The 26,405-nt window shown below is 43.6% G+C and overlaps 1 protein-coding gene across 3 annotated transcripts; it reads left to right on the forward strand.

Moving 5' to 3' along the window:
• Window positions 1-471: 471 nt before the first annotated feature.
• sys1 (SYS1 golgi trafficking protein) lies at window positions 472-25,758 on the forward strand. 3 transcript variants are annotated; one of them, XM_078236352.1, is made up of 5 exons: window positions 683-859; window positions 3,204-3,271; window positions 13,263-13,578; window positions 22,645-22,712; window positions 25,393-25,758. In XM_078236352.1, the coding sequence occupies exons 3-5, from the start codon at window positions 13,411-13,413 to the stop codon at window positions 25,631-25,633; spliced, it is 477 nt and encodes a 158-aa protein (XP_078092478.1). In that variant the 5' UTR covers window positions 683-859; window positions 3,204-3,271; window positions 13,263-13,410; the 3' UTR covers window positions 25,634-25,758. The 3 variants fall into 3 exon arrangements, with proteins under 3 accessions (XP_078092477.1, XP_078092478.1, XP_078092479.1); XM_078236351.1 differs by lacking the exon at window positions 3,204-3,271 and having other exon boundaries at window positions 472-859; XM_078236353.1 differs by lacking the exons at window positions 683-859; window positions 3,204-3,271 and adding an exon at window positions 3,840-3,964.
• Window positions 25,759-26,405: the final 647 nt, after the last annotated feature.

The following is a 26,405-nucleotide window of genomic DNA, read 5'->3' on the forward strand; positions in this document are numbered from 1 at the left end:
TGGTAGAGAATTCCACAGGTTTACCACCCTCTGAGTGAAAAAATCTCTCATCTCAGTCGCAAACGGCCCACCCCGTATCCTGAGATGGTGACCCCTTGTTCCTGATCCATGAGCCAGAAGAAACAACATCCCTGCATCCAGCCTACCCTGCCCCATCAGAATTTTATACGTTTCAATTAGATCCCCTCTCATTCTTCTAAATTCCAGTGAATACAGGCCCAGTTGACCCATTCTCTCTTCATACAGCAACCCTGCCACCTCCCAGGAATCAAGATTGGTGAATCTTCGCTGTACTCGCTCCATGATCTGAAACTGTGGGAAGTTGACATGTCTGTTTCTAGGATGTCTAAAGAATCAAACGGAGCACCAGGGTTCTGGTATGTGGGTTCTCTGGATCCTCCGAGGACGATTTCCAATCCCTTTAAATATGTTGCCATGGTAACCGCTGGGCGCCATTTTAAGTTTGTGTGTGGGGCGGGGGGGGAGAGGAGTTTTGTTTGTGTAACAACGAGTCTGTTAGAGTTCGAACGGTATTGCTGAGACACACCCAGCGCCGGCGAATGCTTCCCTCCGAATCGGAAGATGTGGCCCAATGCGGCCTCCTATCAAGAGTGTTGATACTGCTGAGGGCGGAGAGAGAGATCAGGCCGCACCGGATGTGACATCAGGCAGTCCCGCTGTTGCTGGTGACCGCTCTGAGGACCCGGATTGAGCCGCGTAGCTGCTGTTTGAAAGCTCCGAGAGGCGAGATCCCAGCCCCCCATCCCTGGCTTCGAGTAACTACCCTCACCTCCTGGCCTGATATACGGCCCCGAGGCCCAGGGCCGACTGCAGCATTGACCGCTCGGGCCGCCGCCAGGTTAGTGTTTCTTTATACGGGGTGCTGGAGACGCCTCCAGCCCACTCCCTTCCTGCCGAGGACTGTGACTGTCCAAACACGGTCTGAAAGATTGATCTTCTGCCTTTTGGTCTGCCCTGATTGACCAACAGTTGAGGATTTGCTGTTATTTTATTCACTGTCTTTTAAATGTCCACTGTCGTTTTGTCCTCAACGAAACACTGCCTTGATATTCCACTCGAACTATTAGATTAGGTAAATATTGAGCCTAGCAATCTTGGCAACACAAAATGTAAAGTTTGATTTATTATTGTCACATGTATTAACATACAGTTAAAAGTATTGTTTCTTGCGTGCTATACAAACAGAGCATACCGTTCATAGAGAAGGAAAGGAGAGAGTGCAGAATGTAGTGTTACAGTCATAGCTAAGGTGTAGAGAAAGACCAATTTAATGCAAGGTCGGCCCATTCAAAAGTCAGACGGCAGCAGGGAAAAAAGCTGTTCTTGAGTTGATTGGTACCTGACCTCAGACTTTTGTATCTTTTTCCTGATGGAAGAAGGTGGAAGAGAAGGTGTGTGGGGTCCTTAATTATGCTGGCTGCATTGCCGAGGCAGCGGGAAGTGTAGACAATGGATGGAAGGCTGGTTTGTGTGATGGATTGGGCTACATTCACGACCTTAAGCTGTGATGCAGCCAGAAAGAATGCTTTCTATGGTGCATCTGTAAAAGTTGGTGAGTGTCGTAGCTGACATGCCAAATTTACTTAGTCTACTGAGAAAGTAGAGGCGTTGGTGGGCTTTCTTAACTATAGTGTCGGCATGGGGATGGGGATGGGGATGGGGGGGGGGGGGGGGGGAACCAGGACAGGTTGTTGGTGATTTGGACACCTAAAATCTTGAAGCTCTTGACCCTTTCCACTTCATCCTCGTTGATGTAGACAGGGGCATGTTCTCCTCTACGCCTCCTGAAGTTGATGACAATCTCTATCATTTTGTTGATATTGAGGGAGAGATTATTGTCGCCGCACCAGTTTACCAGATTCGCTATCTCATTCCTGTACTCTTGTCTCGACATTGTTTGAGATCCAACCCACTATAGTGGTGTAGTCAGCAAATTTGAAAATTGAGTTGGAGGGGAATTTGGGGCCACACAGTTATAGGTGTATAAGGATTATAGTAGGGGGCTGAGAATACAGCCTTGTGGGGGCAACGTGGCAACCACACAAATAAATGGTCCTTATTTACTGGTGGCACAATCTTTCCTGGAATATTCCCACCGAGTAGAGTGTTTGCAATGTCATGGTGTTACCTATAATAATCGAACAACATTCTGACCTACAGACCAGTTTAGACATTAGCATTTCATATTACTTTGAGTTACGTAAAATATGCAGCATAGAAAAAGACCATTCAGTCCATCTAAGTCCTTTTAAAAAAAATATTCTGGTTTCCCATTCTTGCGACTAAAGTGAATAATCATACACTTCCACATATTATATTCCATCTACCACCTTGTCTATCTCTGCAGTCTTTTTGTGTTCTTGCATCCCCAGTATTGTAAGCAAACTGAGATACATTACTCGCAGTCTCTCTTGATCTCAGTACATACTATAAATTGTAGATAGCTAAGGCATGGATCTTTGTGGAACTTCACTGCCAACTTGAAAATGTCCCTTTTATCCCTACTGTCTCCTTCCTTTCTGTTAGATTAGATTCTTGTTAGGCAAGGGAATCAAAAGTTATTGGGGCAGATGGGAATATAGAACTTGAAATATAAACTATTCAGCCATGATCTTATGGAATAGTGGGCAGGCTCAAGAGGCCAAATGGCCTATTTCTGCACCTATTTCCTATATTTGTATGTTAACCAATCCAAATGAAACACATGCCATTGTGAAAATTTAATTAATCTAAGCATTAATGTAAAGCGAATGTTTCTGACACTCCCATCAGAATACTAATTATGAGGGAGAAAGCATCGAGATAGCTCAAAATGTCTTCCCGTATTCAGGTTTCATTGGTTCTATACCAATAAACATGTACTGCAAATGTTTTTTATTAATTTTCAACAAGTCAGCCTATTCATCGAGCAGCCAAAAGAAAATGATTGTAGAATCTGTAAATACTGATGTGCTTGCCTGAGTATCGAAATCTACAAGATGCAAAGCTTGAGCAGTTTTAACTGATGGCTGCACCCAGAGTTTGCATTACTGCATTGAGATGTCTTTAATCTTTTTGTATAGATTTTTGTAAAGCAGAGTTTATTTATACTAAAGTAAGCAACTAAGATATTTTATTGAAGTGTTCAATCTTTAAGAGAATCGACAAGTTGAATTCTGAGAAACTGTTTACTATGCCCTTAGCAACGTCAGAGTTGTATGGGATGAAACGAGTGAGAGGGAATAAAAAGGAAGATGTGTTTCACAGTGTGGTGAGTGAAATAAAATGAAGGCTTGCATTTAAGTAGCACTTTTCGCAATCTCAGGATGTCCCAAAGTGCTTTTCAGCCAATAGTGTTTTGAAATGTAGTCATTTTGTAAGAAAAACAGTATCCGATTTGCCCACAGCAAGATCCCACAAACAACAGAAAGTTTATTTATTAGTCACAAGTAGGCTTACATTAACACTGCAATGAAGTTACTGTGAAATTCCCCTAGCCGCCACACTCCGGCGCCTGTCCAGGTCACTGTACCTAACCAGCACATCTTTCAGACTGTGGGAGGAAACCGGGGCACCCGGAGGAAACCCACGCAGACACAGGGAGAATGTGTAAACTCCACACAGACAGTGACCCAAGCCAGGAATCGAACCCAGGTCCCTGGAACTGTGAGGAGGCAGCAGTGCTAACCACTGTGCCACTGTGCCACCGTGCCGTCCATAGTGTTAATGGCCATATGTTTCAGAGGCACTGGTTGAAGGATAACCATTGTGCAGGACACTGGGTTAAACCCTTATGCTGTTCTTCAAAATTACACCAAAGGATCTTTTATATCTGCCAGAGAGAAAAGAGAATATCACCAACAGTATAGTGCTCTTCCAATATTGTGCTCGGATGTCAACCTAGCTTTATCCTGAGAATGGGCAGCCCAAGTGGAGGATCAAGACTGATTTGGCAAGAATATGAGTGAGTACAGATAGTGAAGTGTATATTCTGTAAGTGACCTCCAGAACATGCTTGATGGATTGAAATGATATTTTCCAGGTCTGTCCGTTCCTACCATTGATTCAGTTAGTTCCAGTTCCAGTGTGCCACACTGATGTACCTGCTGATATTTGCACTGTGTAGTTGAAGATGAAGTTGATTTAGTGGTCACTGTCCAGCAACCCATAGATTTCTGTTGCTAAAATCGCATGGCTTAGAAGGCAAATACCATGTATTACATTTGCTTCAAAAAAACTTTAAAAGTTGCCATGTGTCACTTTGCATTTGAGTTTTTAATCTGGTTATTTTGTTGAATCCTGCACTTTTCTGGCAAGATGACTTATTTCAGGATCCACAGCACAGCTAGATCATGTTAAATGCAGCGGAGAGCTCCCTATTCAACCGTGTGTCTCAGTCCAAACTTCCTCCTGTCCGATGTGCTGCTTTTCCATTTTCCATGCCAGTTGTCCTTTGCCATCACCTTGAGTGAATCAATAAATCAGGGTTGAGTGCCACAGGAATCAGTGCTGGGGCTTCCATATTAATTACTTGGATGGAGGGACCAAAAGTACGCCAGCTAAATCTGCAGATGACCCAAAGATAGGTAGGAAAGTAAGTTGTCAATTGGACATGAGCCTCCAGAAGATAAAAAAATGGCAGATGGAGTATATTGTGGAAAAATGTGAACTTGTCCACTTTGGCAGGAAGAATAGAAAAGCAGCTAGATCATGTTATGTAAATGGAGAGATTGCAGCACTCTTGAAGTACAGAGAGATCTGGATGTTCTGGTAAATGAATCAGGAAAAGTTAATATGCAGGTACAGCAAGTAATTAGGAAGACAAATGGAATGTTGTCATTTATTGCAAGAAGAATAGAAAATAAAAGTGGGTAGTTTTGCCACAGTTTTTGATGAAATCACATTTAGAATACCCTGTACCATTTTGGTCGTCTCATTTAAGAAAGGATACAATTGCTTTGAAGCAGTTAAAAGAAGATTCACTCGACTGATTCCTAGCATGAAGGGGTTATCTTGTAAGGAAAGGTGTAACAGGTTGGAGATATATCCATTGGAGTTTAGAAGATCGGGCGATGGTCTTATTGAAGCATGTAAGATCCTGAGGGTAGATGCTGCAATAATGTTTCCCATGTGGGGGAATCGGACACAGTTTGGAACTCTCCCATTTAAAACTGAGGTAAGGCAAATTTCTTTCTCCGAGGTTCATTAGTCTGTGGAATTCTCTTCCCCAGAGAGCAGTGGAGGCTGGGTCATTGAATATCTTCAAGGCTGAGTTAGATTTTTGATCAGTAAGGGAGGCAAGGATTAAGAGGGACTGACAGGAAAGGTGGAGTTGAGGCCACAATCAGGCCAGCCATGATATTATCAAATGAAGAGCTGACTGGCCCACACCTGTTCCTAGTTCTTGTGGTTCAACCGGGACCAAGGTGAATTAGAACTAGATTGAGACTTCTCAAATCAGTTTTCTTGTTGGAATGGAGGAGACTTTAAAGCAGCTGGTCTCAGCTGGATTTGAAGTCAGATCTCAAATGAAAGGTCACTAGTGAGTCTAAATTTTGACTTGTGTTTTCCTAATTTGAGATATATGATAGTGGTTGATCATCGTTCAGGCATTATGTGGCTGCTTGTGAATGCTTTCTGACATTTCAATTTGCAAATGTAATTTAATAGCATTTATTGAAATATTTTAGCATTTGCTGAGATGACGTATGGGTTCCATCTGGAACTTCAAGATCAGTTCTCTGGTACAACGGAGCAAAAAAAGCAACCTCAGCCCCCTCCGATACTCCTTACACACCTATGACTGTGTGGCCAAATTCCCCTCCAATTCGATTTTCAAGTTTGCTGATGATATCACCGTTGCGGGTCGGATCTCAAACAATGACGAAACAGAATACAGGAATGAGATAGAGAATCTGCTGAACTGGTGGGACGACAATAATCTCTCCCTCAATGTCAACAAAATGAAGGAGATAGTCATCAATTTCAGGAAGTGTACGGGAGAACATGCCCCTGTCTACATCGATGGGGCCAAAGTAGAAATTGTCGAGAGCTTCAAGTTTTTAGGTCCCCAGATAACCAACAACCTGTCCTGGTCCCTCCATTATAGTTAAAGCCTACCAACACCTCTACTTTCTCAGAAGACTAAGGAAATTTGGCATGTCAGCTACAACTCTCACCAAATTTTACAGATGCACCATAGAAACTATTCTTTCTGATTATATCACAGCTTGGTATGGCTCCTGCTCTGCCCAAGACTGCAAAAAACTACAAAGTGTCATGAATGTAGCCCAGTCCATCACGCAAACCAGCCTCCCAGCCATTGACTCTGTCTACACTTCCCGCTGCCTCGGAAAAGCTGCCAGCATAATTAAGGACTCCATGCACCCCGCACATACTCTCTTCCACCTTCTTTTCTCCTTGGAGTGACGTAGGATGAGAGGAGACCTAATAGAGGTATATAAGATGTTGAGAGCCATAGGTCGGGTGGACTCTCAGAGGTTTTTTCCCAGGGTGGAAATGGCTGCTACGAGAGGACACAGGTTTAAGGTGCTGGGGGGTAGGTACAGGGGAAATGTTAGGGGGAAGTTTCATCACACACAGGGTGGTGGGCGAGTGGAATCGGCTGCCGTCAGTGGTGGTGGAGGCAAACTCAATAGGGTCTTTTAAGAGACTCCTGGATGAGTACATGGGACTTAATAGGATGGAGGGTTATAGGTAGGTCTAAAAAGTAGGGATATGTTCGGCACAACTTGTGGGGACGAAGGGCCTGTTTTGTGCTGTAATTTTCTATGTTTCTTCCGTCAGTCTGAGGTCACGTACCAACCTACTCAAGAACAGCTTCTTCCCTGCTGCCATCAGACTTTTGAATGGACCAACCTAGCACTAAATTGATTTTTCTCTACACCCTAGCTATGATTGTAACACTACATTCTGCACTCTCTCCTTTCCTTCTCTGTGAACGGTATGCTTTGTCTGTATTGCGCGCAAGAAACAATACTTTTCACTGTATACTAATACATGTGACAATAAATCAAACAATATCCAATCTACTCCCTCCTCTCTCAGCTCTATCACTTCCAGCAATTCAAGTGCCTGAAAAGCCTGTTCATCATAATTGACATCCAGAATTACGGTGACTAGTGGAAGACTTTTGAAAATTGAAATGCCCCAAAAGGCTGCACAACCAGCTACTGAGGGAAATGGCTTCCTAACGCCGCCTTCCTCCTCTCGCCCACTCCATGCTGTTCTTGGAAGTCCAACTGCAAACAGTGTTACTTCCAAGTTGATCTGCTTTGAAGCAGTGATATAGTGTCTTCACCCCTGACCACCAGGACTGAACTAAATGAAACTTTCCTGCTGCCTCTCTGTTTCTGTTCAGCTAGTTGCTTTGTAATGTATCTTGTCTACTGTGAATTCTAGTGTCTGATTTCAGTATTGCCAGCTTGAATTTCAATGGATAGTTATTAAGGCTGATTGTAGTGTAAGATTCTGGTGTGTGCATGTGACTTTCAGCTCCGACCTCAGAACAAATATTTGGAGCCATTGACTAAGCGAGTATTTTAAAAATTATTTTGTGTGATGTGCACCCCGCTGGCAAGTTCAGCATTTGTTCCCCATCCCTAATTACCCCTGAGAAGGTGGCATTGAGCCACCACAGTGCACTTGGAGCAGGTACAATCACAGTGCTTGCTAGGAGGGGAGTTCCAGGATTTTGATCCGGTAACTGTGAAGGAACTGTAAGGATGGTGTGGCTTCTTTCTTGCCTCCTGTATTTTCAGGGTCATAAGTTGTAGGTGACCTCTTGTTCTGAAGAAGAGCCATATAGATTTGAAATGTTAACTCTATTTTCTCTCTCCTTTGATGTTGCTAGACCTGCAGAGGTTTTCCAGCATTTTCTGTTATTTCTGATTCCAGCATTTACAGTATTTTGCTTCTATTATCTTGCTCTTGTTTATCAGTCATGGCTCAATTGTATGTTATTGTAAAAGAGCAAATTTCAGTAGATTAGAACTAAGTATAATTTGAAAAAAATCTGTTTTTATTGTATGTTGCAGCAAGGACTGAGTGAATCTTTGACAATATCCATGTTTCTGAGTCATAAGGTTGTAGGTTAAAGGTTGAACACACTTTATGCACTTGCCTTATGTTGTCTTAAGTTTGAGGGTTAAGGGATAAGAACACAAGAAATAGGAGCAGGAGTAGGCCATCTAGCCCCTCGAGCCTGCCCCGCCATTCAATAGGATCATGGCTGATCTGAAGTGGATCACTTCCACTTACCCGCCTGATCCCCATAATCCCTAATTCCCTTGCCGATCAGGAATCCATCTATCCGTGATTTAAACACATTCAACGAGGTAGCCTCCACCACTTCGGTGGGCAGAGAATTCCAGAGATTCACCACCCTCTGAGAGAAGAAGTTCCTCCTCAACTCTGTCCTAAACTGACCCCCCTTTATTTTGAGGCTGTGCCCTCTAGTTCTAGCTTCCTTTCTAAGTGGAAAGAATCTCTCCGCATCTACCCTATCCAGCCCCTTCATTATCTTATAGGTCTCTATAAGATCCGCCCTCAGCCTTCTAAATTCCAACGAGTACAAATCCAATCTGCTCAGTCTCTCCTCATAATCAACACCCCTCATCTCTGGTATCAACCTGGTGAACCTTCTCTGCACTCCCTCCAAGGCCAATATATCCTTCCGCAAATAAGGGGACCAATACTGCACACAGTATTCCAGCTGCGGCCTCACCAATGCCCTGTACAGATGCAGCAAGACATCTCTGCTTTTATATTCTATCCCCCTTGCGATATAAGCAAACATCCCATTTGCCTTCTTGATCACCTGTTGCACCTGCAGACTGGGTTTTTGCGTCTCATGCACAAGGACCCCCAGGTCCCTTTGCACAGTAGCATGTTGTAATTTTTTTCCATTTTAGATAATAATTCAATTTGCTATTATTTCCTCAAGTGAATAACCTCACATTTGTCAACGTTATACTCCATCTGCCAGATCCTCGCCCACTCACTCAGCCTGTCCAAATCTTTCTGCAGACCTTCTACGCCCTCCACACAATTCACTTTTCCACTTATCTTTGTGTCGTCTGCAAACTTTGTTACCCTACACTCAGTCCCCTCCTCCAGATCGTCTATATAAATGGTAAATAGTTGAGGCCCCAGTACCGATCCCTGCGGCACACCACTAGTTACCATCTGCCAACCAGAAAAGCACCCATTTATTCCGACTCTCTGCTTCCTGTGGGATAGCCAATCCCGAATCCACGCTAACATCCTACCCCCAACACCGTGTGACCCAATCTTCTTCAGCAACCTTTTGTGAGGCACCTTATCAAACGCCTTTTGGAAATCCAAAAACACCACATCCACCGGTTCCCCTCCGTCAACCGCACTAGTCACATCTTCATAAAAATCCAACCAGTTCGTCAAGCACAACTTTCCCCTCATGAATCAGGATGATTATCAGGATGACCTGACCTGATTGGTTGTTGAAAATGATAATCCAGTGGGGTAGTTACAGAGAAACTATCACCTCTGAGAGCTGGGACTCTGAATGGGGAGGAATTTGTAAAATGCGTACAGGAGGGTTCTTTGGAACAATATGTAGATAGCCCGACTAGAGAGGGGACTATACTGGACCTAGTACTGGGGAATGAGCCCGGTCAGGTCTTCAAAGTTTCGGTAGAGGAACATGTGGCAAATAGTGACCACAATTCTGTTAGCTTTAGGATAGTGATGGAAAAGGATGAGTGGTGTCCCAAGGGTAAGGTGTTGGATTGGGGGAAGGCTAACTTTAGTGGGATTAGGCAGAAATTGGCAGCTCTTGATTGGGAGAGGCTGTTTGAGGGTAAATCCACATCTGGCATGTGGGAGTCTTTTAAGGAACAGTTGTTAGGGCTGCAGGACAGGCATGTGCCTGTCAAAAAGAAGGATAGGAAGGGTAGGATTCGAGAACCATGGATAACCAGGGAAATTGAGGGACTGGTCAAAAAGAAAAGAGAGGCGTATGTTAGGTCCAGGCAACTAAAAACGGAGGGAGCTCTGGAGGAGTACAAAGAAAGTAGGAAAGAACTCAAACGGGGAATTAGAAGGGCAAAAAGGGGTCATGAAATGTCCTTGGCAGACAGGATTAAGGAGAATCCCAAGGCATTTTATTCATACGTTAGGAACAAAAGGGTTGTCAGGGAAAAAATCGGACCTTTCAGGGACAAAAGTGGGGAATTATGCTTGGAGCCCAAAGAAGTAGGGGAGATCCTAAATGAATACTTTGCCTCGGTATTCACAAAGGAGAGGGATGTGTTGACTGGGAGTGTCTCGGAGGGGAGTGTTGAACCGTTGGAGAAAACCTCCATTACAAGGGAGGAAGTGTTAGGTTTGTTGGAGAATATAAAGACTGACAAATCCCCAGGGCCTGATGGAATCTATCCAAGGCTGCTCAGGGAGACGAGAGATGAAATCGCTGGGCCTCTGACGCAAATCTTTGTCTCGTCACTGGACGCAGGTGAGGTCCCAGAGGATTGGAGGATAGCTAATGTGGTCCCGTTACTTAAGAAGGGTAGGAAGGATAACCTGGGTAATTATAGGCCGGTGAGCTTGACGTCCGTGGTGGGGAAGTTGTTGGAGAAGATTCTTAGAGATAGGATGTATGCACATTTAGAAAGGAATAAACTCATTAACGATAGTCAGCATGGTTTTGTGAGAGGGAGGTCATGCCTCACTAACCTGGTGGAGTTTTTTGAAGAAGTGACCAGAATGGTTGACGAGGGAAGGGCCGTGGATGTCGTCCATATGGACTTTAGTAAAGCGTTTGACAAAGTCCCTCATGGTAGGCTGGTGAAAAAGGTTGGATCTCATGGGATAAAGGGGGAGGTGGCTAGATGGGTGGATAACTGGCTTGGTCACAGAAGACAGAGGGTGGTAGTGGAAGGGTCTTTTTCCGGCTGGAGGCCTGTGACTAGTGGTGTTCCGCAGGGCTCTGTATTGGGACCTCTGCTGTTTGTGATTTATATAAACGATCTGGAAGAAGGTGTAACTGGGGTGATCAGTAAGTTTGCGGACGACACAAAATTGGCAGGACTTGCAGATAGTGAGGAGCATTGTCAGAAACTACAGAAGGATATAGATAGGCTGGAAATTTGGGCAAAGAAATGGCAGATGGAGTTCAATCCTGATAAATGCGAAGTGATGAAATAATGTAGGGAGGAGCTATACGATAAATGGCAGAACCATAAAGGGTGTAGATACGCAGAGGGACCTGGGTGTGCAAGTCCACAGATCCTTTAAGGTGACGTCACAGGTGGAGAAGGTGGCGAAGAAGGCATATGGCATGCTTGCCTTTATAGGACGGGGCATAGAGTATAAAAGTTGGGGTCTGATGTTGCAGATGTATAGAACGTTGGTTCGGCTGCATTTGGAATACTGCGTCCAGTTCTGGTCGCCACGCTACCAGAAGGACGTGGAGGCTTTGGAGAGAGTGCAGAGGAGGTTTACCAGGATGTTACCTGGTATGGAGGGGCTTAGTTATGAGGAGAGATTGGGTAAACTGGGGTTGTTCTCCCTGGAAAGACGGAGGATGAGGGGAGACTTAATAGAGGTGTATAAAATTATGAAAGGCATAGATAGGGTGAACGGTGGGAAGCTTTTCCCCGGGTCGGTGGTGACGTTCACGAGGGGTCAGAGGTTCAAGGTGAAGGGGGGGGTGTTTAACACAGATATCAGAAGGAGATATTTTACACAGAGGGTGGTGGGGGCCTGGAATGCGCTGCCAGGCAAGGTGGTGGAGGCAGACACACTGGGAACGTTTAAGACTTATCTAGACAGCCATATGAACGGAGTGGGAATGGAGGAATAGAAAAGAATGGTCTAGTTTGGACCAGGGAGTGGCACGGGCTCGGAGGGCCGAAGGGCCTGTTCCTGTGCGGTATTATTCTTTGTTCTTTGTTCTCTGGTAGAATATCCAGAATAAGAGGGCATAATAAAATTGGAATTACGCCGGTTAGATGTGAAGCCTGGAATCTTACCTTACCCCCCTCCTCCCCAAAAGGTTGTGAATGCTAAAATTTTCAAGACTAACTAATAGATTTTTTTTGTTTTGGGGGGGGGTGCGTGGAGTGGAAGAATAAGTGCATAAAAGGATCAAAGATGGTTAAATAAGATTGAGGCACAAAACAGTCAGGATCGACCCAAATGGTGGAACAGGCTTGAAGGGCTGACATACATTTGTCCTGACATCACTTCAAATTGACGCAAGCTATGTGTCATGAACATAAATGTTTTGCTAACTTTTTTTATCTCCAGGAAGCTATGACTATCAAAAGAGAAAATTTACCTCCTTTGCTCACCATCCAAGGTCCAAAACATTCATTCCAGGTTAAGCAGCGTTTCACTTGCACCTCTTTCAATTTGATGTATTGCATTTGCTGCTCCCAATCTGGTCTCCTCTATATCGGAGAGACCAAGCGTAGACAGGGTGATCGCTTCGGTCTGTGCGCAATCAGGACTCTGGCCTTCCGGTTGCTTGCCATTTTAACACACAATCCTGCTCCCATGCCCACATGTCTGTCCTTGGTTTGCTGCAATGTTCCAGTGAAGCTCGACGCAAACTGGAGGAACAGCATCACATCTTCCAACTAGGCACTTTACAGCCTTCCGGTCTCAACATTGATTTCAACAACTTCAGATAATTTGCTCTACCCCACCTCGACCCCTTTGTTTTCATTCTATTTTATTTAATTTTTTACTGTCCTCTACCTTTTATTTCCTTATTGTTTTTCTTCATTATTCTTCCCCCCTCCACCCTTTTCCCCCTAGTTTATCCCCCTTCCCTTCCCTTTTCTCCCCCTTTGCTTCCCCTTGTCTAAATTTTACCTCTGTCCCATTCTCTCTCTCTCTTCCTCTTCTCTCTCTCTCTCCCCCCCCCCCCCCCCCCCCCCACCCCACCACCCACACACACACTCTTTTCCCTGGTTTCTGTGGCTATAACTCCTTTCATTCCCTCACCCTGCAGTATAAATATCTCCCACTTTCTATGCCTTTTAGCTTTGACAAAGGATCATCTGGACTCGAAACGTCAGCTCTTTTCTCTCCTTATAGATACCGCCAGACCTGCTGAGATTTTCCAGCATTTTCTCTTTTGGTTTCAGATTCCAGCAGTAATTTGCTTTTAGCTATGACTATCATACTGGCACGTGAATTATATATGGTAATGTTGACTTGCCATCTGAAAACATTTGTTTCTCTTTTTTTCTCAGGTGTTCTAAGCACATCTGTTCTGGACTCTGGGGCCCCAGTGTTTCTGATCTCCCTCCTGGCACTTTGCCCCAGCGAGCATCATGCTCCCGATAACTAAAGACTGAGAGTGGTTGTTCTCACTGCTGGTTGCAATTTGCAAGGTGTTCCATGGGAATGGCTGGGCACTTCCGCAGCTATGTATGGGATCCCGTTCTCATCATATCCCAGATTATCCTGATGCAGTGCATCTATTACAGTTTCCTCGGCATTTGGTTGGCTGTGGTGGACAGCCTGGTACAGAACAGTCGCTCACTCGATCAAGTGTTTAGTTATGAGGTAAGTAAAATTGAAGTTTTGTGGTGTGTGCTTTTTCTTGCAGCAGCATCTCCTACCTCTGCAGATTGAAACACAGTGAATTTATCCTATTTTCTGGGAGGAAGATGAAATGAACCCTGCAAGGGATACGTTGTTTGTTGTAGGAAGGTATGCATTATTAAAAAAAGAGCATGTTGCAGGCTTCACAGTCTGCAACAGGTTACAGTCAATTGAGCTGCCAGTAGCAGCTTCTCAACATCTCTGCATTTATCATCTGATGGGAGACACTGTCAACATCTGTATTTATATACCAATTGTGATCTCTACAAAGATCAAATCTGATTGTACATGATGTCTTGAGGCGCATTCCAATTGATAGAAAGCTACTTATCCTCTTTGATTTCAGTGCACGTGTTGAGTTGGAAAGAAATTTATGGCCAGTATGCCTCGATCATCATGAGGTGGGCAAGATCAGTGGCAATGGTTTTTTTTCAACTTTGAGCCCTGAATGAACTCTGTGTCACCAGCACTTTCTTTTGGGGCAACTTGGCTACAAAGACACATGGATTATCTCTCCCATACCTGTAATATGTTCTTCCTCACTAGCAGTGTCAGGAAAACCGTGGTTATGGAATAGGATGTCACATCTTCTCCCTAAATTACTCTAAATAACACCCAACTGAAAGTGGTTAGCAAATTCTGCTACAGTGATCCACAATGATAGACAATCTGTCTTTGATGCCAAAACTTGACAAACATATAGGCATACATGCTACCAAATCACAGCTCTAAAAATGTGCGTAGAATAGCATCAAGTTGGCTCTTGGTTTGTGAGGCCTGTGTTTTCAGTACCTTGGTATTGGCTGCGAATGACAGACGACTTTCACCTTTTGCTGTTTATGGTGCATTCTGGGCATCTCATCAAAGGACAAAATCACAAATGCCTCCCAAAGATCCTGGTATGTTGATATTAGTCAAGCAGAGACAATTTTGCTGGCTCGGGCAAATTCACAGGATGGAAAACAGTTGCATACCCAAAGACTTTGAGTGAAGAGGTAACTGAAGCCGGAAGACCAGTAGGACGCCCAAAGTTCTGCTCCAGGAATGCTTGCAAGCATCAATTTTTCACACCTAGGTAACACGAGCTGACAATGGAAGGAAATGATGACATCACTGGTGGGCCGGTGTGTGCCACCATGACAATCAGTGGCTACATGGTGAGGCATAGTGGTATTTTCGTTGGACTAATAATCCAGAGACCCAGGATAATGCTGTGCAGAGCAGGGTTCAAATCCCATCACAACAGATGGTGAAATTTGAATTTAATAAAAAAAATGTCATTAAATAATGACCATTATTATGTTGTCAATTGTCATAACACATCTGGTTCACTAATGTCCCTTGGGGAAGGAAATCGGTTGTCCTTACTTGGTCTGGCCACATGTGACTCCAGATCCACAGTGATGTACAAAGAACAGTACAGCACAGGAACAGGTCCTTCGGCCCTCCAAGGCTGCGCCGATCACGTTGTCCCATCTAGGCCAGTCACTTGTATCTCTCTCTTCCCTGCCTGTTCATGTGTCTATCCAGATAAGTCTTAAATGTCGCTAAAGTATTTGCCTCAACCACCTCACTTGGCACTGTATTCTAGGCCACCACCCTCTGTGTAAAAAGACTCTCCCCCCCCCCCCCCCCCCCCCCCCCCCCACACACACACACACACACACACACACACACACACACACACGCGCACACACACACACCTCCATTGAACTCTTATCCTTATCTTGAACTTTCCCCCCTTGTAATTGTCATTTCTGACCTGGGAAAAAGCTTCCAACTGTTCACCCTAACTATACCCCTCAAAACTTTATAAACTTTTATCAGGCCCCTCAGCCACCATCTTTCCAGGGAGAACAATCCCAGTTTATTAAATCTCTCCTCATAGCTAATACCCTCCATACCAAGCAACATCCTGAGAAAACCTTTTGTGTACTCTCTCCAAAGCCTCCACATTCTTCTGGTAGTGTGGCAACCAGAATTGGACACTGTTCCAAATGTGGCCGAACCAACGTTTTATATAACTATAACATAATTTGCCAACTTTTATACTTGATGCCTTGTCTGATGAAGGCAAGCATGCCACATGCTTTCTTCATCACCTTTTCCACATATGCTGCCACTTTTAAGGATCTGTGGACCTGCACAGTGTCTCTGTGCTCTATGCTCCTGATGGTTCTGCCATTTATTTTATAGCGCCCACCTGAATTGGATCTACCAAAATGCATCACCTTGCATCTGTTCGGATTAAATTCCATTTGCCATTTCTCCGCCCAATTTTCCAGTCTATCTATATCCTGCTGTATTCTTTGACAATCTTCATTACTATCCGCAATTCCAGCAATCCTAGTATCATCTGTAAATTTGCTAATCGGACCAGCTACGTTTTCTCCAAGTCATTTACATATATTACAAACAGCAGAGGTCCCAGCGCTGATCTCTGCTGAACACCACTAGTTACAGATCTCCATTCAGAGAAACGCCCTTCCACCGCTAGCCTCTGTCCACAGTAGTGGACTCGCCAACATTAAGGGCATTTAAATGGTCATTGGATAAACATATGAACATAGAACAGTACAGCACAAAACAGGCCCTTCGGCCCACGATGTTGTCCAATATCATATGGATGATATTGGAATAGTGTAGGTTAGATGGGCTTTAGATTGGTTTCACAGGTCGGCGCAACATCGAGGGCCGAAGGGTTTGTAATGTGCTGTAATGTTCTATGTCTTCTATGGCCAAGCCAGTTCTGAATCCATCTAGCTAATTCACCCCTGATCCCATGTGATTGAATCTTTTGCACCAGCCTGCCATGAGGGACTTTGTCAAATGCTTTACTGAAGTCCACGTAGGCAACATTCACAGCCCTTTCCTCATCAATAATTTTTGTCACCTCCTCAAAAAATTCAAATTAGTGAGACATGACCTCCCTCGTGCAAAACCAGGCTGTCTGCCGCTAATAACACCATTCAGTTCCAAATGTGTATAGATCCTATCTCTAAGAATCTTCTCCAACAATTTCACTATCGCTGACGTCAAGCTCACTGGCCTATTACTACCCGGGTTGCCCTTCTTAAATCACGGGACAACATTGGCTATCCTCCAATTCTCTGGGACCTCACCTGTGGCCAATGAGGAAACAGAGATTTCTGTTAGAGGCCCAGCAATTTAATCTCTTGTCTCCCTCAGTAATCTGGGATAGATTCCATCTGGCCCTGCGTATTTGTCTACCGTAATGCTTTTTAATACACCTAACACTTCCTCGTAATGATAACTTGTTCGAAAGGGTTTACATATCCCTCTGAGACACCACCAATCAACATATCCCTCTCTTTTGTGAATACTGATGCAAAGTACTCATTAAGGACCTCGCCCACTTCCTTTGGTTCAGTGCATAATTTCCTCCTTTGTCCTTGAGTGGACCAACTCTTTCTCTAGCTACCCTCTTGTTCTTAATATATGTATAAAATGCCTTGGGATTCTCCTTAATCCTGTCTGCCAAGGACATTTAGCCCTTCGAACCCTGTTTGAGCTCTTTTCTACTTTCCCTGTATTCTTCAAGTGCTTCATCTGTTTTTAGTTACCTGGACCAAAGTGAGTACTTTGCGTCAGCATTCACAAAAAAGGACATGTTGATTGGTGGTGTCTCAGAGGGATATGTAAACCCCTGAGAACAAGTCATCATTACGAGGGAGGAAGTATTAGGTGTATTAAAAAGCATTAAGGCAGACAAATCGCCAAGGCCAGATGGCATCTATCCCAGATTACTGAGGGAGACAAGAGGTTAAATTGCTGGGCCTCTTTTTGACTAGACTTGCAATTTCCCTGGCCATTCATGGTTCCCAAATCCTGCCTTTCCTGTCCTTCCTTTTCACAGGCACTTGCCTGTCCTGCACTCCGATCAACTGCTTCTGAAAAGACTCCCACATGCCAAATGTGGATTTACCCTCAAACAGTCTCTCCCAAACAGCAGCCTCCAAATTCTGCCTAATCTGGTTGTAGTTAGCCTTCCCTCAATTTAGCACTTTAACCTAAGGATAACACACGTCCTTTCCATAAGAACATAAGAAATAGGAGCAGGAGTAGGCCATCTAGCCCCTCGAGCCTGCCCCGCCATTCAGTAAGATCATGGCTGATCTGAAGTGGATCAGTTCCACTTACCCGCCTGCTCCCCATAACCCTTAATTCCCCTTCCGATCAGAAATCCATCTTTCCTGACTTAAACATATTCAACGAGGTAGCCTCCACCACTTCAGTGGGCAGAGAATTCCAGAGATTCACCACCCTCTGAGAGAAGAAGTTCCTCCTCAACTCTGTCCTAAACTGACCCCCCTTTATTTTGAGGCCATGCCCTCTAGTTCTGATTTCCTTTCTAAGTGGAAAGAATCTCTCCACTTCTACCCTATCCAGCCCCTTCATTATCTTATATGCCTCTATAAGATCACCCCTCAGCCCTCTAAACTCCAACGAGTACAAACCTAATCTGCTCAATATCTCCTCATAATCTACACCCCTCATCTCCGGTATCAACCTGGTGAACCTTCTCTGCACTCCCTCCAAGGCCAATATATCCTTTCGCAAGTAAGGGGACCGAAACTGCACGCAGTATTCCAGCTGCAGCCTCACCAATGCCTTGTACAGATGCAGCAAGACTTCTCTGCTTTTATATTCTATCCCCCTCGCGATAAATGCCAACATCACATTTGCCTTCTTGATCACCTGTTGTACTTGCAGACTGAGTTTTTGCGACTCATGCACAAGGACCCCCCAGGTCCCTTTGCACAGTAGCATGTTGTAATTTTTTTCCATTTAAATAATTATTCAATTTGCTATTATTTCTTCCAAAGTGAATAACTTCGCATTTGCCAACGTTATACTCCATCTGCCAGATCCTCGCCCACTCACTCAGCCTATTCAAATCTCTCTGCAGACCTTCCGCTTCCTCCACGCAATTTACTTTCCCACTTATCTTCGTGTCATCAGCAAACTTTGTTACCGTACACTCAGTCCCCTCCTCCAGATCATCTATGTAAATAGTAAACAGTTGAGGCCCCAGTACCGATCCCTGCGGCACGCCACTAGTCACCATCTGCCAACCAGAAAAGCACCCATTTATTCCAACTCTCTGCTTCCTGTTGGATAGCCAATCCCCAATCCACGCTAACACCCTACCCCCAACTCCGTGTGCCCCAATCTTCTGCAGCAACCTTTTGTGAGGCACCTTATCGAATGCACTAGTCACATTTTCATAAAAATCCAGTAAGTTCGTCAAACACGACTTTCCTCTCATGAATCCATACTGCGTCTGCTTGATCGAACCATTCTTATCCAGATGGCCTGCTATTTCTTCTTTAATGATGGATTCCAGCATTTTCCCAACTACAGACGTTAAGCTAACCGGCCTGTAGTTACCCGCCTTTTGTCTACTTCCTTTTTTAAACAGCGGCGTGCGTAACAGTAGCCGTTTTCCAATCAGCTGGCACTACCCCAGAGTCCAGTGAATTTTGATAAATAACTACTAACGCATCCGCTATTACCTCTGACATTTCTTTCAGTACCCTGGGATGCATTCCATCCGGACCCGGGGACTTGTCCAACTTCAGTCCTGTTAGTCTACCAAGCACTGCCTCTCTAGTAACAATAATTGTATTGAGTACCTCTCCTCCTACCAACACTCGATCGTTAACATTCGGTAAACTACTTGTGTCTTCCACCATGAAGACCGACACAAAAAAACTATTTAAAGTCTCAGCCATTTCCTCGTTTTCCACTATTAAATCCCCCCTCTCATCCTCCAAGGGCCCAACATTCACTCTAGCCACTCTATTCCTTTTTATATATTTGTAAAACCTTTTACTATTATTTTTTATGTTTAGAGCTAGTTTAGTTTCATAATCTATCTTTCCTTTCTTTATCGCTTTCTTAGTCATTCTTTGTTGTTTTTTAAAGCTTTCCCAATCTTCTAAGTCTCCACTATTTTTGGCCATTCTGTACGCATCGGTTTTTAATTTAATACTCTCCTTTATTTCCTTCGTTATCCACGGCTGGCTATCCCTTTTCTTACAGTCCTTCTTTATCACCGGAATATATTTTTGCTGAGTACTGAAAAATATCTCCTTAAAAATCCTCCACTGTTCCTCAGCAGACCTACCAGTCTGCTCTCCCAGTCCACCTTAGCCAATTCAGCCCTCATCCTATCGTACTCCCCTCTGTTCAAGCAGAGGACATTGGTTTGGGACCCTACTTTCTCCCCCTCCATCTGTACCAGAAATTCGACCATATTGTGATCTATCGACCCAAGAGGGTCCTTCACAAGAAGATCCTTAATTCTACCTGTCTCGTTACACATTACCAGATCTAAGATAACTCGTTCCCTCGTAGGTTCTGTAACATACTGTTCAAGGAAACTATCCCGACAGCATTCTAAGAATCTTCCTCCATCCCACCACGTACAACTTGAGTCAGCCAATCAATATGCAGGTTAAAATCCCCCATGATTATTGCCGTTCCATTTTTGCACGCATCCATTATTTGTTTGTTTATAGCCCTCCCCACCTCAACATTATTATTTGGGGGCCTATAGACCACGCCTACTAGTGTCTTTCTCCCCCTACTATTCCTTATCTCCACCCATAATGATTCCGCGTTTTGCTCCTTAGAGCCTATGTCGTCCCTCACTACTACCCTGATATCCTTTATTAACAGAGCTACCCCACCACCTTTTCCATCCTGTCTATCCTTCCTAAATGCCTGATACCCCTGGATATTCATTTCCCAGTCCTGGTCACCCTGTAACCACGTTTCTGTAATGGCCACTAGATCTTACCCATTTGTGCTGATTTGCACCATCAACTCATTTACTTTGTTCCGAATGCTTCGTGCATTCAGGCAAAGTGTCCTTATTCCAGCTTTTATCTGGACCCGAATTATTCCATGAATATCCAAAAGCTTACCGAATTGTGGTCATTGTTGCCACATGTTCCCCCACTGCAACTTTGACCTGGCCGGGCTCACTCCCCAGTACTAGGTCCAGTATCGCCCCTCTCTCTAGTCAGACTATTCACATATTGTTCCAAAAAGCCTTCCTGGACACACTTAACAAATTCCTCACCATCTGGACCCTTAGCCCCAAGGGATTTACGGTCAATATAAGGAAAATTAAAGTCTCCCATGACAAAAACACTATTATTTCTACATCTGTCCAGAATCTGCTTACATATCTGTTCTTCAACTTCCTGTGGGCTGTTTGGAGGACTGTAGTACACCTCCATCATAGTGACTGCTCCCTCCCTGTTTCTGAGCTCTACCCACAGTGTCTCATTATATGATTCTTCCAAGGTGTACAGCAGTAATATGTTCTCTAACCAGTATTGCAACTCCCCCAACTCTTTTACCTTCCCCTCTGTCTCACCTAAAACACTTGTATCCCGGAATATTTAGCTGCCAGTTCTGCCCCTTTTTTAACCAAGTCTCCGTTACCGCAACCACATCCAGGTTTTGCGCATGAATCAAGGCTCTAAGTTCATTTGTCTTACTTGTTATACTCCTTGCATTGAAGGATGCACTCCAGGCCTCCAGTTTTGGTTTTTGTTCCAGGATTGTCTGAGACAAAACAAGAAATTTGACCCCATGGTTTCCAAATAAATACATTTCATTTTTGCTACTAAAATAAGCAAAATAGTGCGGATGTTGGAATCTGAAACGAAAACAGAGGATGCCGGAAAAACCCAGCAGGTCTGGCAGTATCTGTAAGGAAAGAAAGCAGCCAGAACTGCTGAGATTTTCTGGCATCCTCTGATCTTCCTTCATATTTTCTTTCTTGGCTATTGAGACAGTATTGTCAGGTGGCTTCCTGGATACTGTTCAATTCATCAAAATGATGAGAAAGAAACTTCTGTAAATTGGAAAATTGCACAAGTCTAGTGCTAATCGAATGACGGATGTTGTTTTTCTTTTGTGGACGGTTTTGGACCAGATACAGTCTTTCCATTAATGGGCCATTTGATTATTTCCAAAATGTAACTGTAATTTTAACATGGTTTTTAACAGTAATCTTTCTGCTTCCCATAGTGTAGAGAAATTGTTGACCAATGCCATTAAGACTTTTAATGATTTTTTTATCAACAGTAAAGCAAACATCAGAACTGTTATCCCTCCCCTCCCCCTTCATTTACTTTGTGAAAGGTGATAGCTGCCCTGTGGGGAACAGATGTAATAGTTGCCATTCAGTCTGGGATGTGGGGAGGGTTGCATTATAATCTATAATGTCAAAATACAGAGCAGCTAATCTATATCAACTTTGGGAGGCTAAATTATACTTCAAATTATTTTTTTAAATAAAGGCTTTTTTTTTTTGTTTTTTTTCCTAAACTGTGAACTCACTAACTCTTTGCAATCTACACATTTCTGTTCCCAGATGGTAACAGGTTTACATCTACATTTAAGTGGGATATCTGTAGACTTGGTTACCTCTAGGTCTTGTTCCTGCATTTTCTATTCAAAACTGCTGGTCAAGGGCAGCAAAGGAACAAAACTTCCCCTGCGTTTGACTACTTACCAGGTTTTTTTAAAATCGCCATTTTGTCATTCAGCCTTTGCACTGTAATAATTTTCCAACTTGGATTGGTCTGCACTATTGCATTCAGCACTGATCCATAGCACACCGGATTGAATTGTGTCACGGAAACTGGAGCCAGGAAGGAAGGTAGCATTGAATTTTGAGTACCATACATATTGGAAAGAAGCACTGTACATATCCACATTTCCCATTGCAGTGTAATTTAGTGACTTCCATGTCCAGACAGGTTTTTAGACAGATAATTGACCCATTTCTTTAAATTCAAATTACCTCTTGAAACCGTGAAACCAGCAACAAATTCTTGACATTGGAAGTGAGCTGATACATGCTGCCTGCTTGTGGTGTATTGGGAAGTACCTAGTTCATACCTGGTTAGAGGCTTGGTCTTTATAGGTGATGTCTTTGTTTTAATTTTCTTTTTATATTAACCCAGTTTGTTTGTGATTTAGGTGCTGGGATTTTCCACAGCTCAGGGGAGGCTGTCGATGATGGCATTTATCCTCAATTCACTCACATGGTGAGTACATACACAGATTAGAAGTGTTCAGAGAATAGCAGACCAAATAACAATGTATATGGAGTGTTTCAATTAAGATCTTGGTAGTGACTTATTAATATCACCTAAAGGATATCAATTGGATTATACGAAAAGGGCTGAATCTCATCTCCTTTATTTAATTTCTAAATTATTCCACGACTGTTGCTTGATTGAATTCCTCGTGATGGCATTATATCACAGAATGTTTACAGAACAGAAGGACGCCATTCAACTTGCTGTGTCTACACCAGATTTCCGTGGGAGCAATTTACCCAGTGCCATTCCTATACATTTTATGAGAAGTCACCAAAGGATTATAAGTAATCTGTTCACTTGAATTGCCATTTAAACCTAGATTTAAACAGGATACCTGTAGAAATGGTGAGAGCTCTGTCTTTCTCTTTATACAGTAAGAGTTTTAACAACACCAGGTTAAAGTCCAACGGGTTTATTTGGTAGCAAATGCCATTAGCTTTTGGAGCGCTGCTCCTTCGTCAGATGGGGTGGAAATCTGCTCTCAAACAGGGCACAGAGACGCAAAATCTAGTAACAGAATACTGATTAGAATGCAAATCTCTACAACCAACCAGGTCTTAAAGATACAGATAATGTGAGTGGAGGGAGCATTAAGCACAGGTTAAAGAGATGTGTATTGTCTCCAGACAGGACAGCCAGTGAGATTCTGCAAGTCCAGGAGGCAAGCTGTGGGAGTTACTGATAGTGTGACATAAACCCAACATCCCGGTTTAGGCCGTCCTCATGTGTGCGGAACTTGGCTATCAGTGTCTGATATACCGATAGCCAAGTCCTTGGGAGCTTGAAAGCTAATGGCATTTGCTACCAAATAAACCTATTGGACTTTAACCTGGTAGTTGTTAAAACTCTTACTGTGTTTACCCCAGTCCAACGCCGGCATCTCCACATCATTTCTCTTTATACACATACCATGTCCAATTTAGAAAAGTTTCCAACCAGCAAAAATTTAAAATAATACTTTTTTTATTCATCTTGGGATCTAAGCACCTCTGACAAGACCAGCATTTATTGCCCATACCACATTACACTTGAGCAGGTGGTGCTGAGCCATCTACAATAGAGTGGCTTGCTAGGCCGTTTTACAGGACATTTAAGAGTCAACCACATTGTTGCGACTCGAGTCACATGTAGGCAGGACCAAGTATGGATGGCAGATTTCCTGTTCTGAAGGACATTGCTTTTTGTGGCAATTCAGTGGCTTCACAGTCATTATTAATGAGATTAGCGTTTTATTCCAGATTCATTAAATTCTCCAGCAGCTGTGGTGGGATCTGAACTCAAGACTCCAACGCATTAATCCAGGCCTCTGGATTACAAATCTTGTAACATGACACTATACACTACTGTCCACCGATCTGTTGAGGATGGCTTCATGAAATCTATGTTGCCCCACTCTGAGATTCTTAAGAGCTAAGAAAATCATAGATTCGTAGAAATCATAGAAACCCTACAGTACAGAAAGAGGCCATTCGGCCCATCGAGTCTGCACCGACCACAATCCCGCCCAGACCCTACTCCCATATCCCTACATATTTTACCCACTAATCCCTCTAACCTACGCATCTCAGGACACTAAGGGGCAATTTTAACATGGCCAATCAACCTAACCTGCACATCTTTGGACTGTGGGAGGAAACCGGAGCACCCGGAGGAAACCCACGCAGACACGAGGAGAATGTGCAAACTCCACACAGACAGTGACCCAAGCCGGGAATCGAACCCAGGTCACTGGAGCTGTGAAGCAGCAGTGCTGCCATGCCGCCAAGTGTAACAATGGGCTGGTTTTTTTAAAAACTGTCCTTCCACCCCCTGATCCTGGGTTTGAAACCAGCTCAGACTAATGTATTGAGATAGCCTTCCTCTCCTTTCAGACTTCAGGAATCCTACATGAAATTAATTTAGCCAGTGACTACACAGTTACTAATGAGTGGAAACAGTCCACAACACAAATGAGCTGAATTTGATACTAAGTTGGCAGTTTGTCAAAGGGCCCATAGGATACTGGAAAATGATACACTCATGCAGTACAGGGAACTTCCTGCAGGTTGCAATTTTGGTGCAACACTCCATGTGAGCTAGGCGTATGATTTAGGCAATGGGTGCCTATGATGAAAAGTGCCCATTCCTTAGACTCAATGAGCATAACCCAGCAGAGAATAAAGGTCCTCTTGTACTTACACAACACCTTTCATCACTTCAGGATGTGCCAGAGCGTATTACAGCCTATGAAGTAGTTTTGTAGTGTAGTCAGCAAGTGCTGCAATTTGCACACACCTTGCTCCTATAGCAAACAAGCAGTGAGCAATGTGATACTGACCAAACAATTTGTTTCACTTGATGTTGATTGAGTTGAATGAGACAGGAGACCCCCAAACCCCATCTTGCTGTTCTTCAAAATAGTGTCATCAGATCTTTTACACCCAACCAAGAGGGCGCACCTAGATTTGATGTTTCATCTGAAAAGAAAGCACCTGTGACAGTGTAGAACTCCCTCAGTACTGCACTGGAGTGTCAATGTATACTAAATGCTCAAGTCTTTGGAGTGGGAAAATTCTAAAATATATTCCAGTCTGTTGTGTGTAAATAGTGCATCTAATTACCTTTTCCTTGTTTCCTTCACAAGTGCACTTGGATTGTGGTATTTTATCCGAAGAGGGAAGCAGTGTCTGGATTTTACTGTGACCATCCATATCTTCCACTTTATAGGCTGCTGGATCTACAACTTACACTTTCCCACAGCACTGAGCTGGTGGCTCGTGAACATTGTGTGCATTGCACTGATGGCCGTGATAGGGGAGTACTTGTGCATGCGGACAGAACTGAGGGCCATCCCTGTGAACACTGGGCCCAAATGTAACCTGTGACACATTGTGCGGAGTCATGTGCTTCTTGAGCATTCAGCACCTTGGATTTGTCCAATCGTGAATGAAACTGCCCCAACGACCAGTGTTAAAATAGATTGTAACATTAAATATTTTATTTCAATGTTCGCAAGACAGAATACAACAAACTCATTCTTATTTTGGTCAGCATATACAACCTGATATGTAAAGTGAAAATGGTTTGCACACTACATTTTTTTCTAAATAAGCCTTTCTAAGCATGTATCTATGTTCATAATCTGGAAGTAGCTTTGGTTGGCAGAGAGTTGAAGGTTGGTATCAGAGTTCACACAAAGATAGTTGTGGTTTTATAAACTTAAGCTGGATATAGATTGAATCAGATTTTCAGACTTGCTGAGAGTGCAGCATGGTGCAATTATTGCAGAAATCTGCTTTTACATCTCACCCCATCGCCCAGCATGCCTGCCCAGTATCTTCACTCCTTTTATAAACAAGCTGGAATGTTCCCAAATTGTACCCTGATTTTGTTTCTTTTCTTAATCTAAGTGCCCTTCAAATTAGGACATAAAAACCTTTATACTCACTGAGCATCTTTAAACTTGAAATCTATGTCTCAAACCATCCATTCGACACTTGGAAAGGTAAGGAATACTTTAAGTCATCAAGTGAGAGACCTGGAACCTATTGTAACACTGGGTGTATCTGGCATTGCACAGTTTCCACTGATTTTAAGCAAAGATTAAGTTCCCTTGTTTTGATATTGAGATATATCTACTGGTTGGTGTAAAATAGT

Source organism: Mustelus asterias, chromosome 20 (assembly GCF_964213995.1).
Source record: "Mustelus asterias chromosome 20, sMusAst1.hap1.1, whole genome shotgun sequence".
Lineage (NCBI taxonomy): Eukaryota > Metazoa > Chordata > Chondrichthyes > Carcharhiniformes > Triakidae > Mustelus > Mustelus asterias.

Coding starts and splice junctions, on each gene's coding strand:
- sys1 (XM_078236351.1), top strand. CDS start 13,411: ATGGGAATGGCTGGGCACTTCCGCAGCTATGTATGGGATCCCGTTCTC. Junction 13,579..22,644: donor ATCAAGTGTTTAGTTATGAG/GTAAGTAAAATT, acceptor TTTGTGATTTAG/GTGCTGGGATTTTCCACAGC. Junction 22,713..25,392: donor ATCCTCAATTCACTCACATG/GTGAGTACATAC, acceptor TTCCTTCACAAG/TGCACTTGGATTGTGGTATT.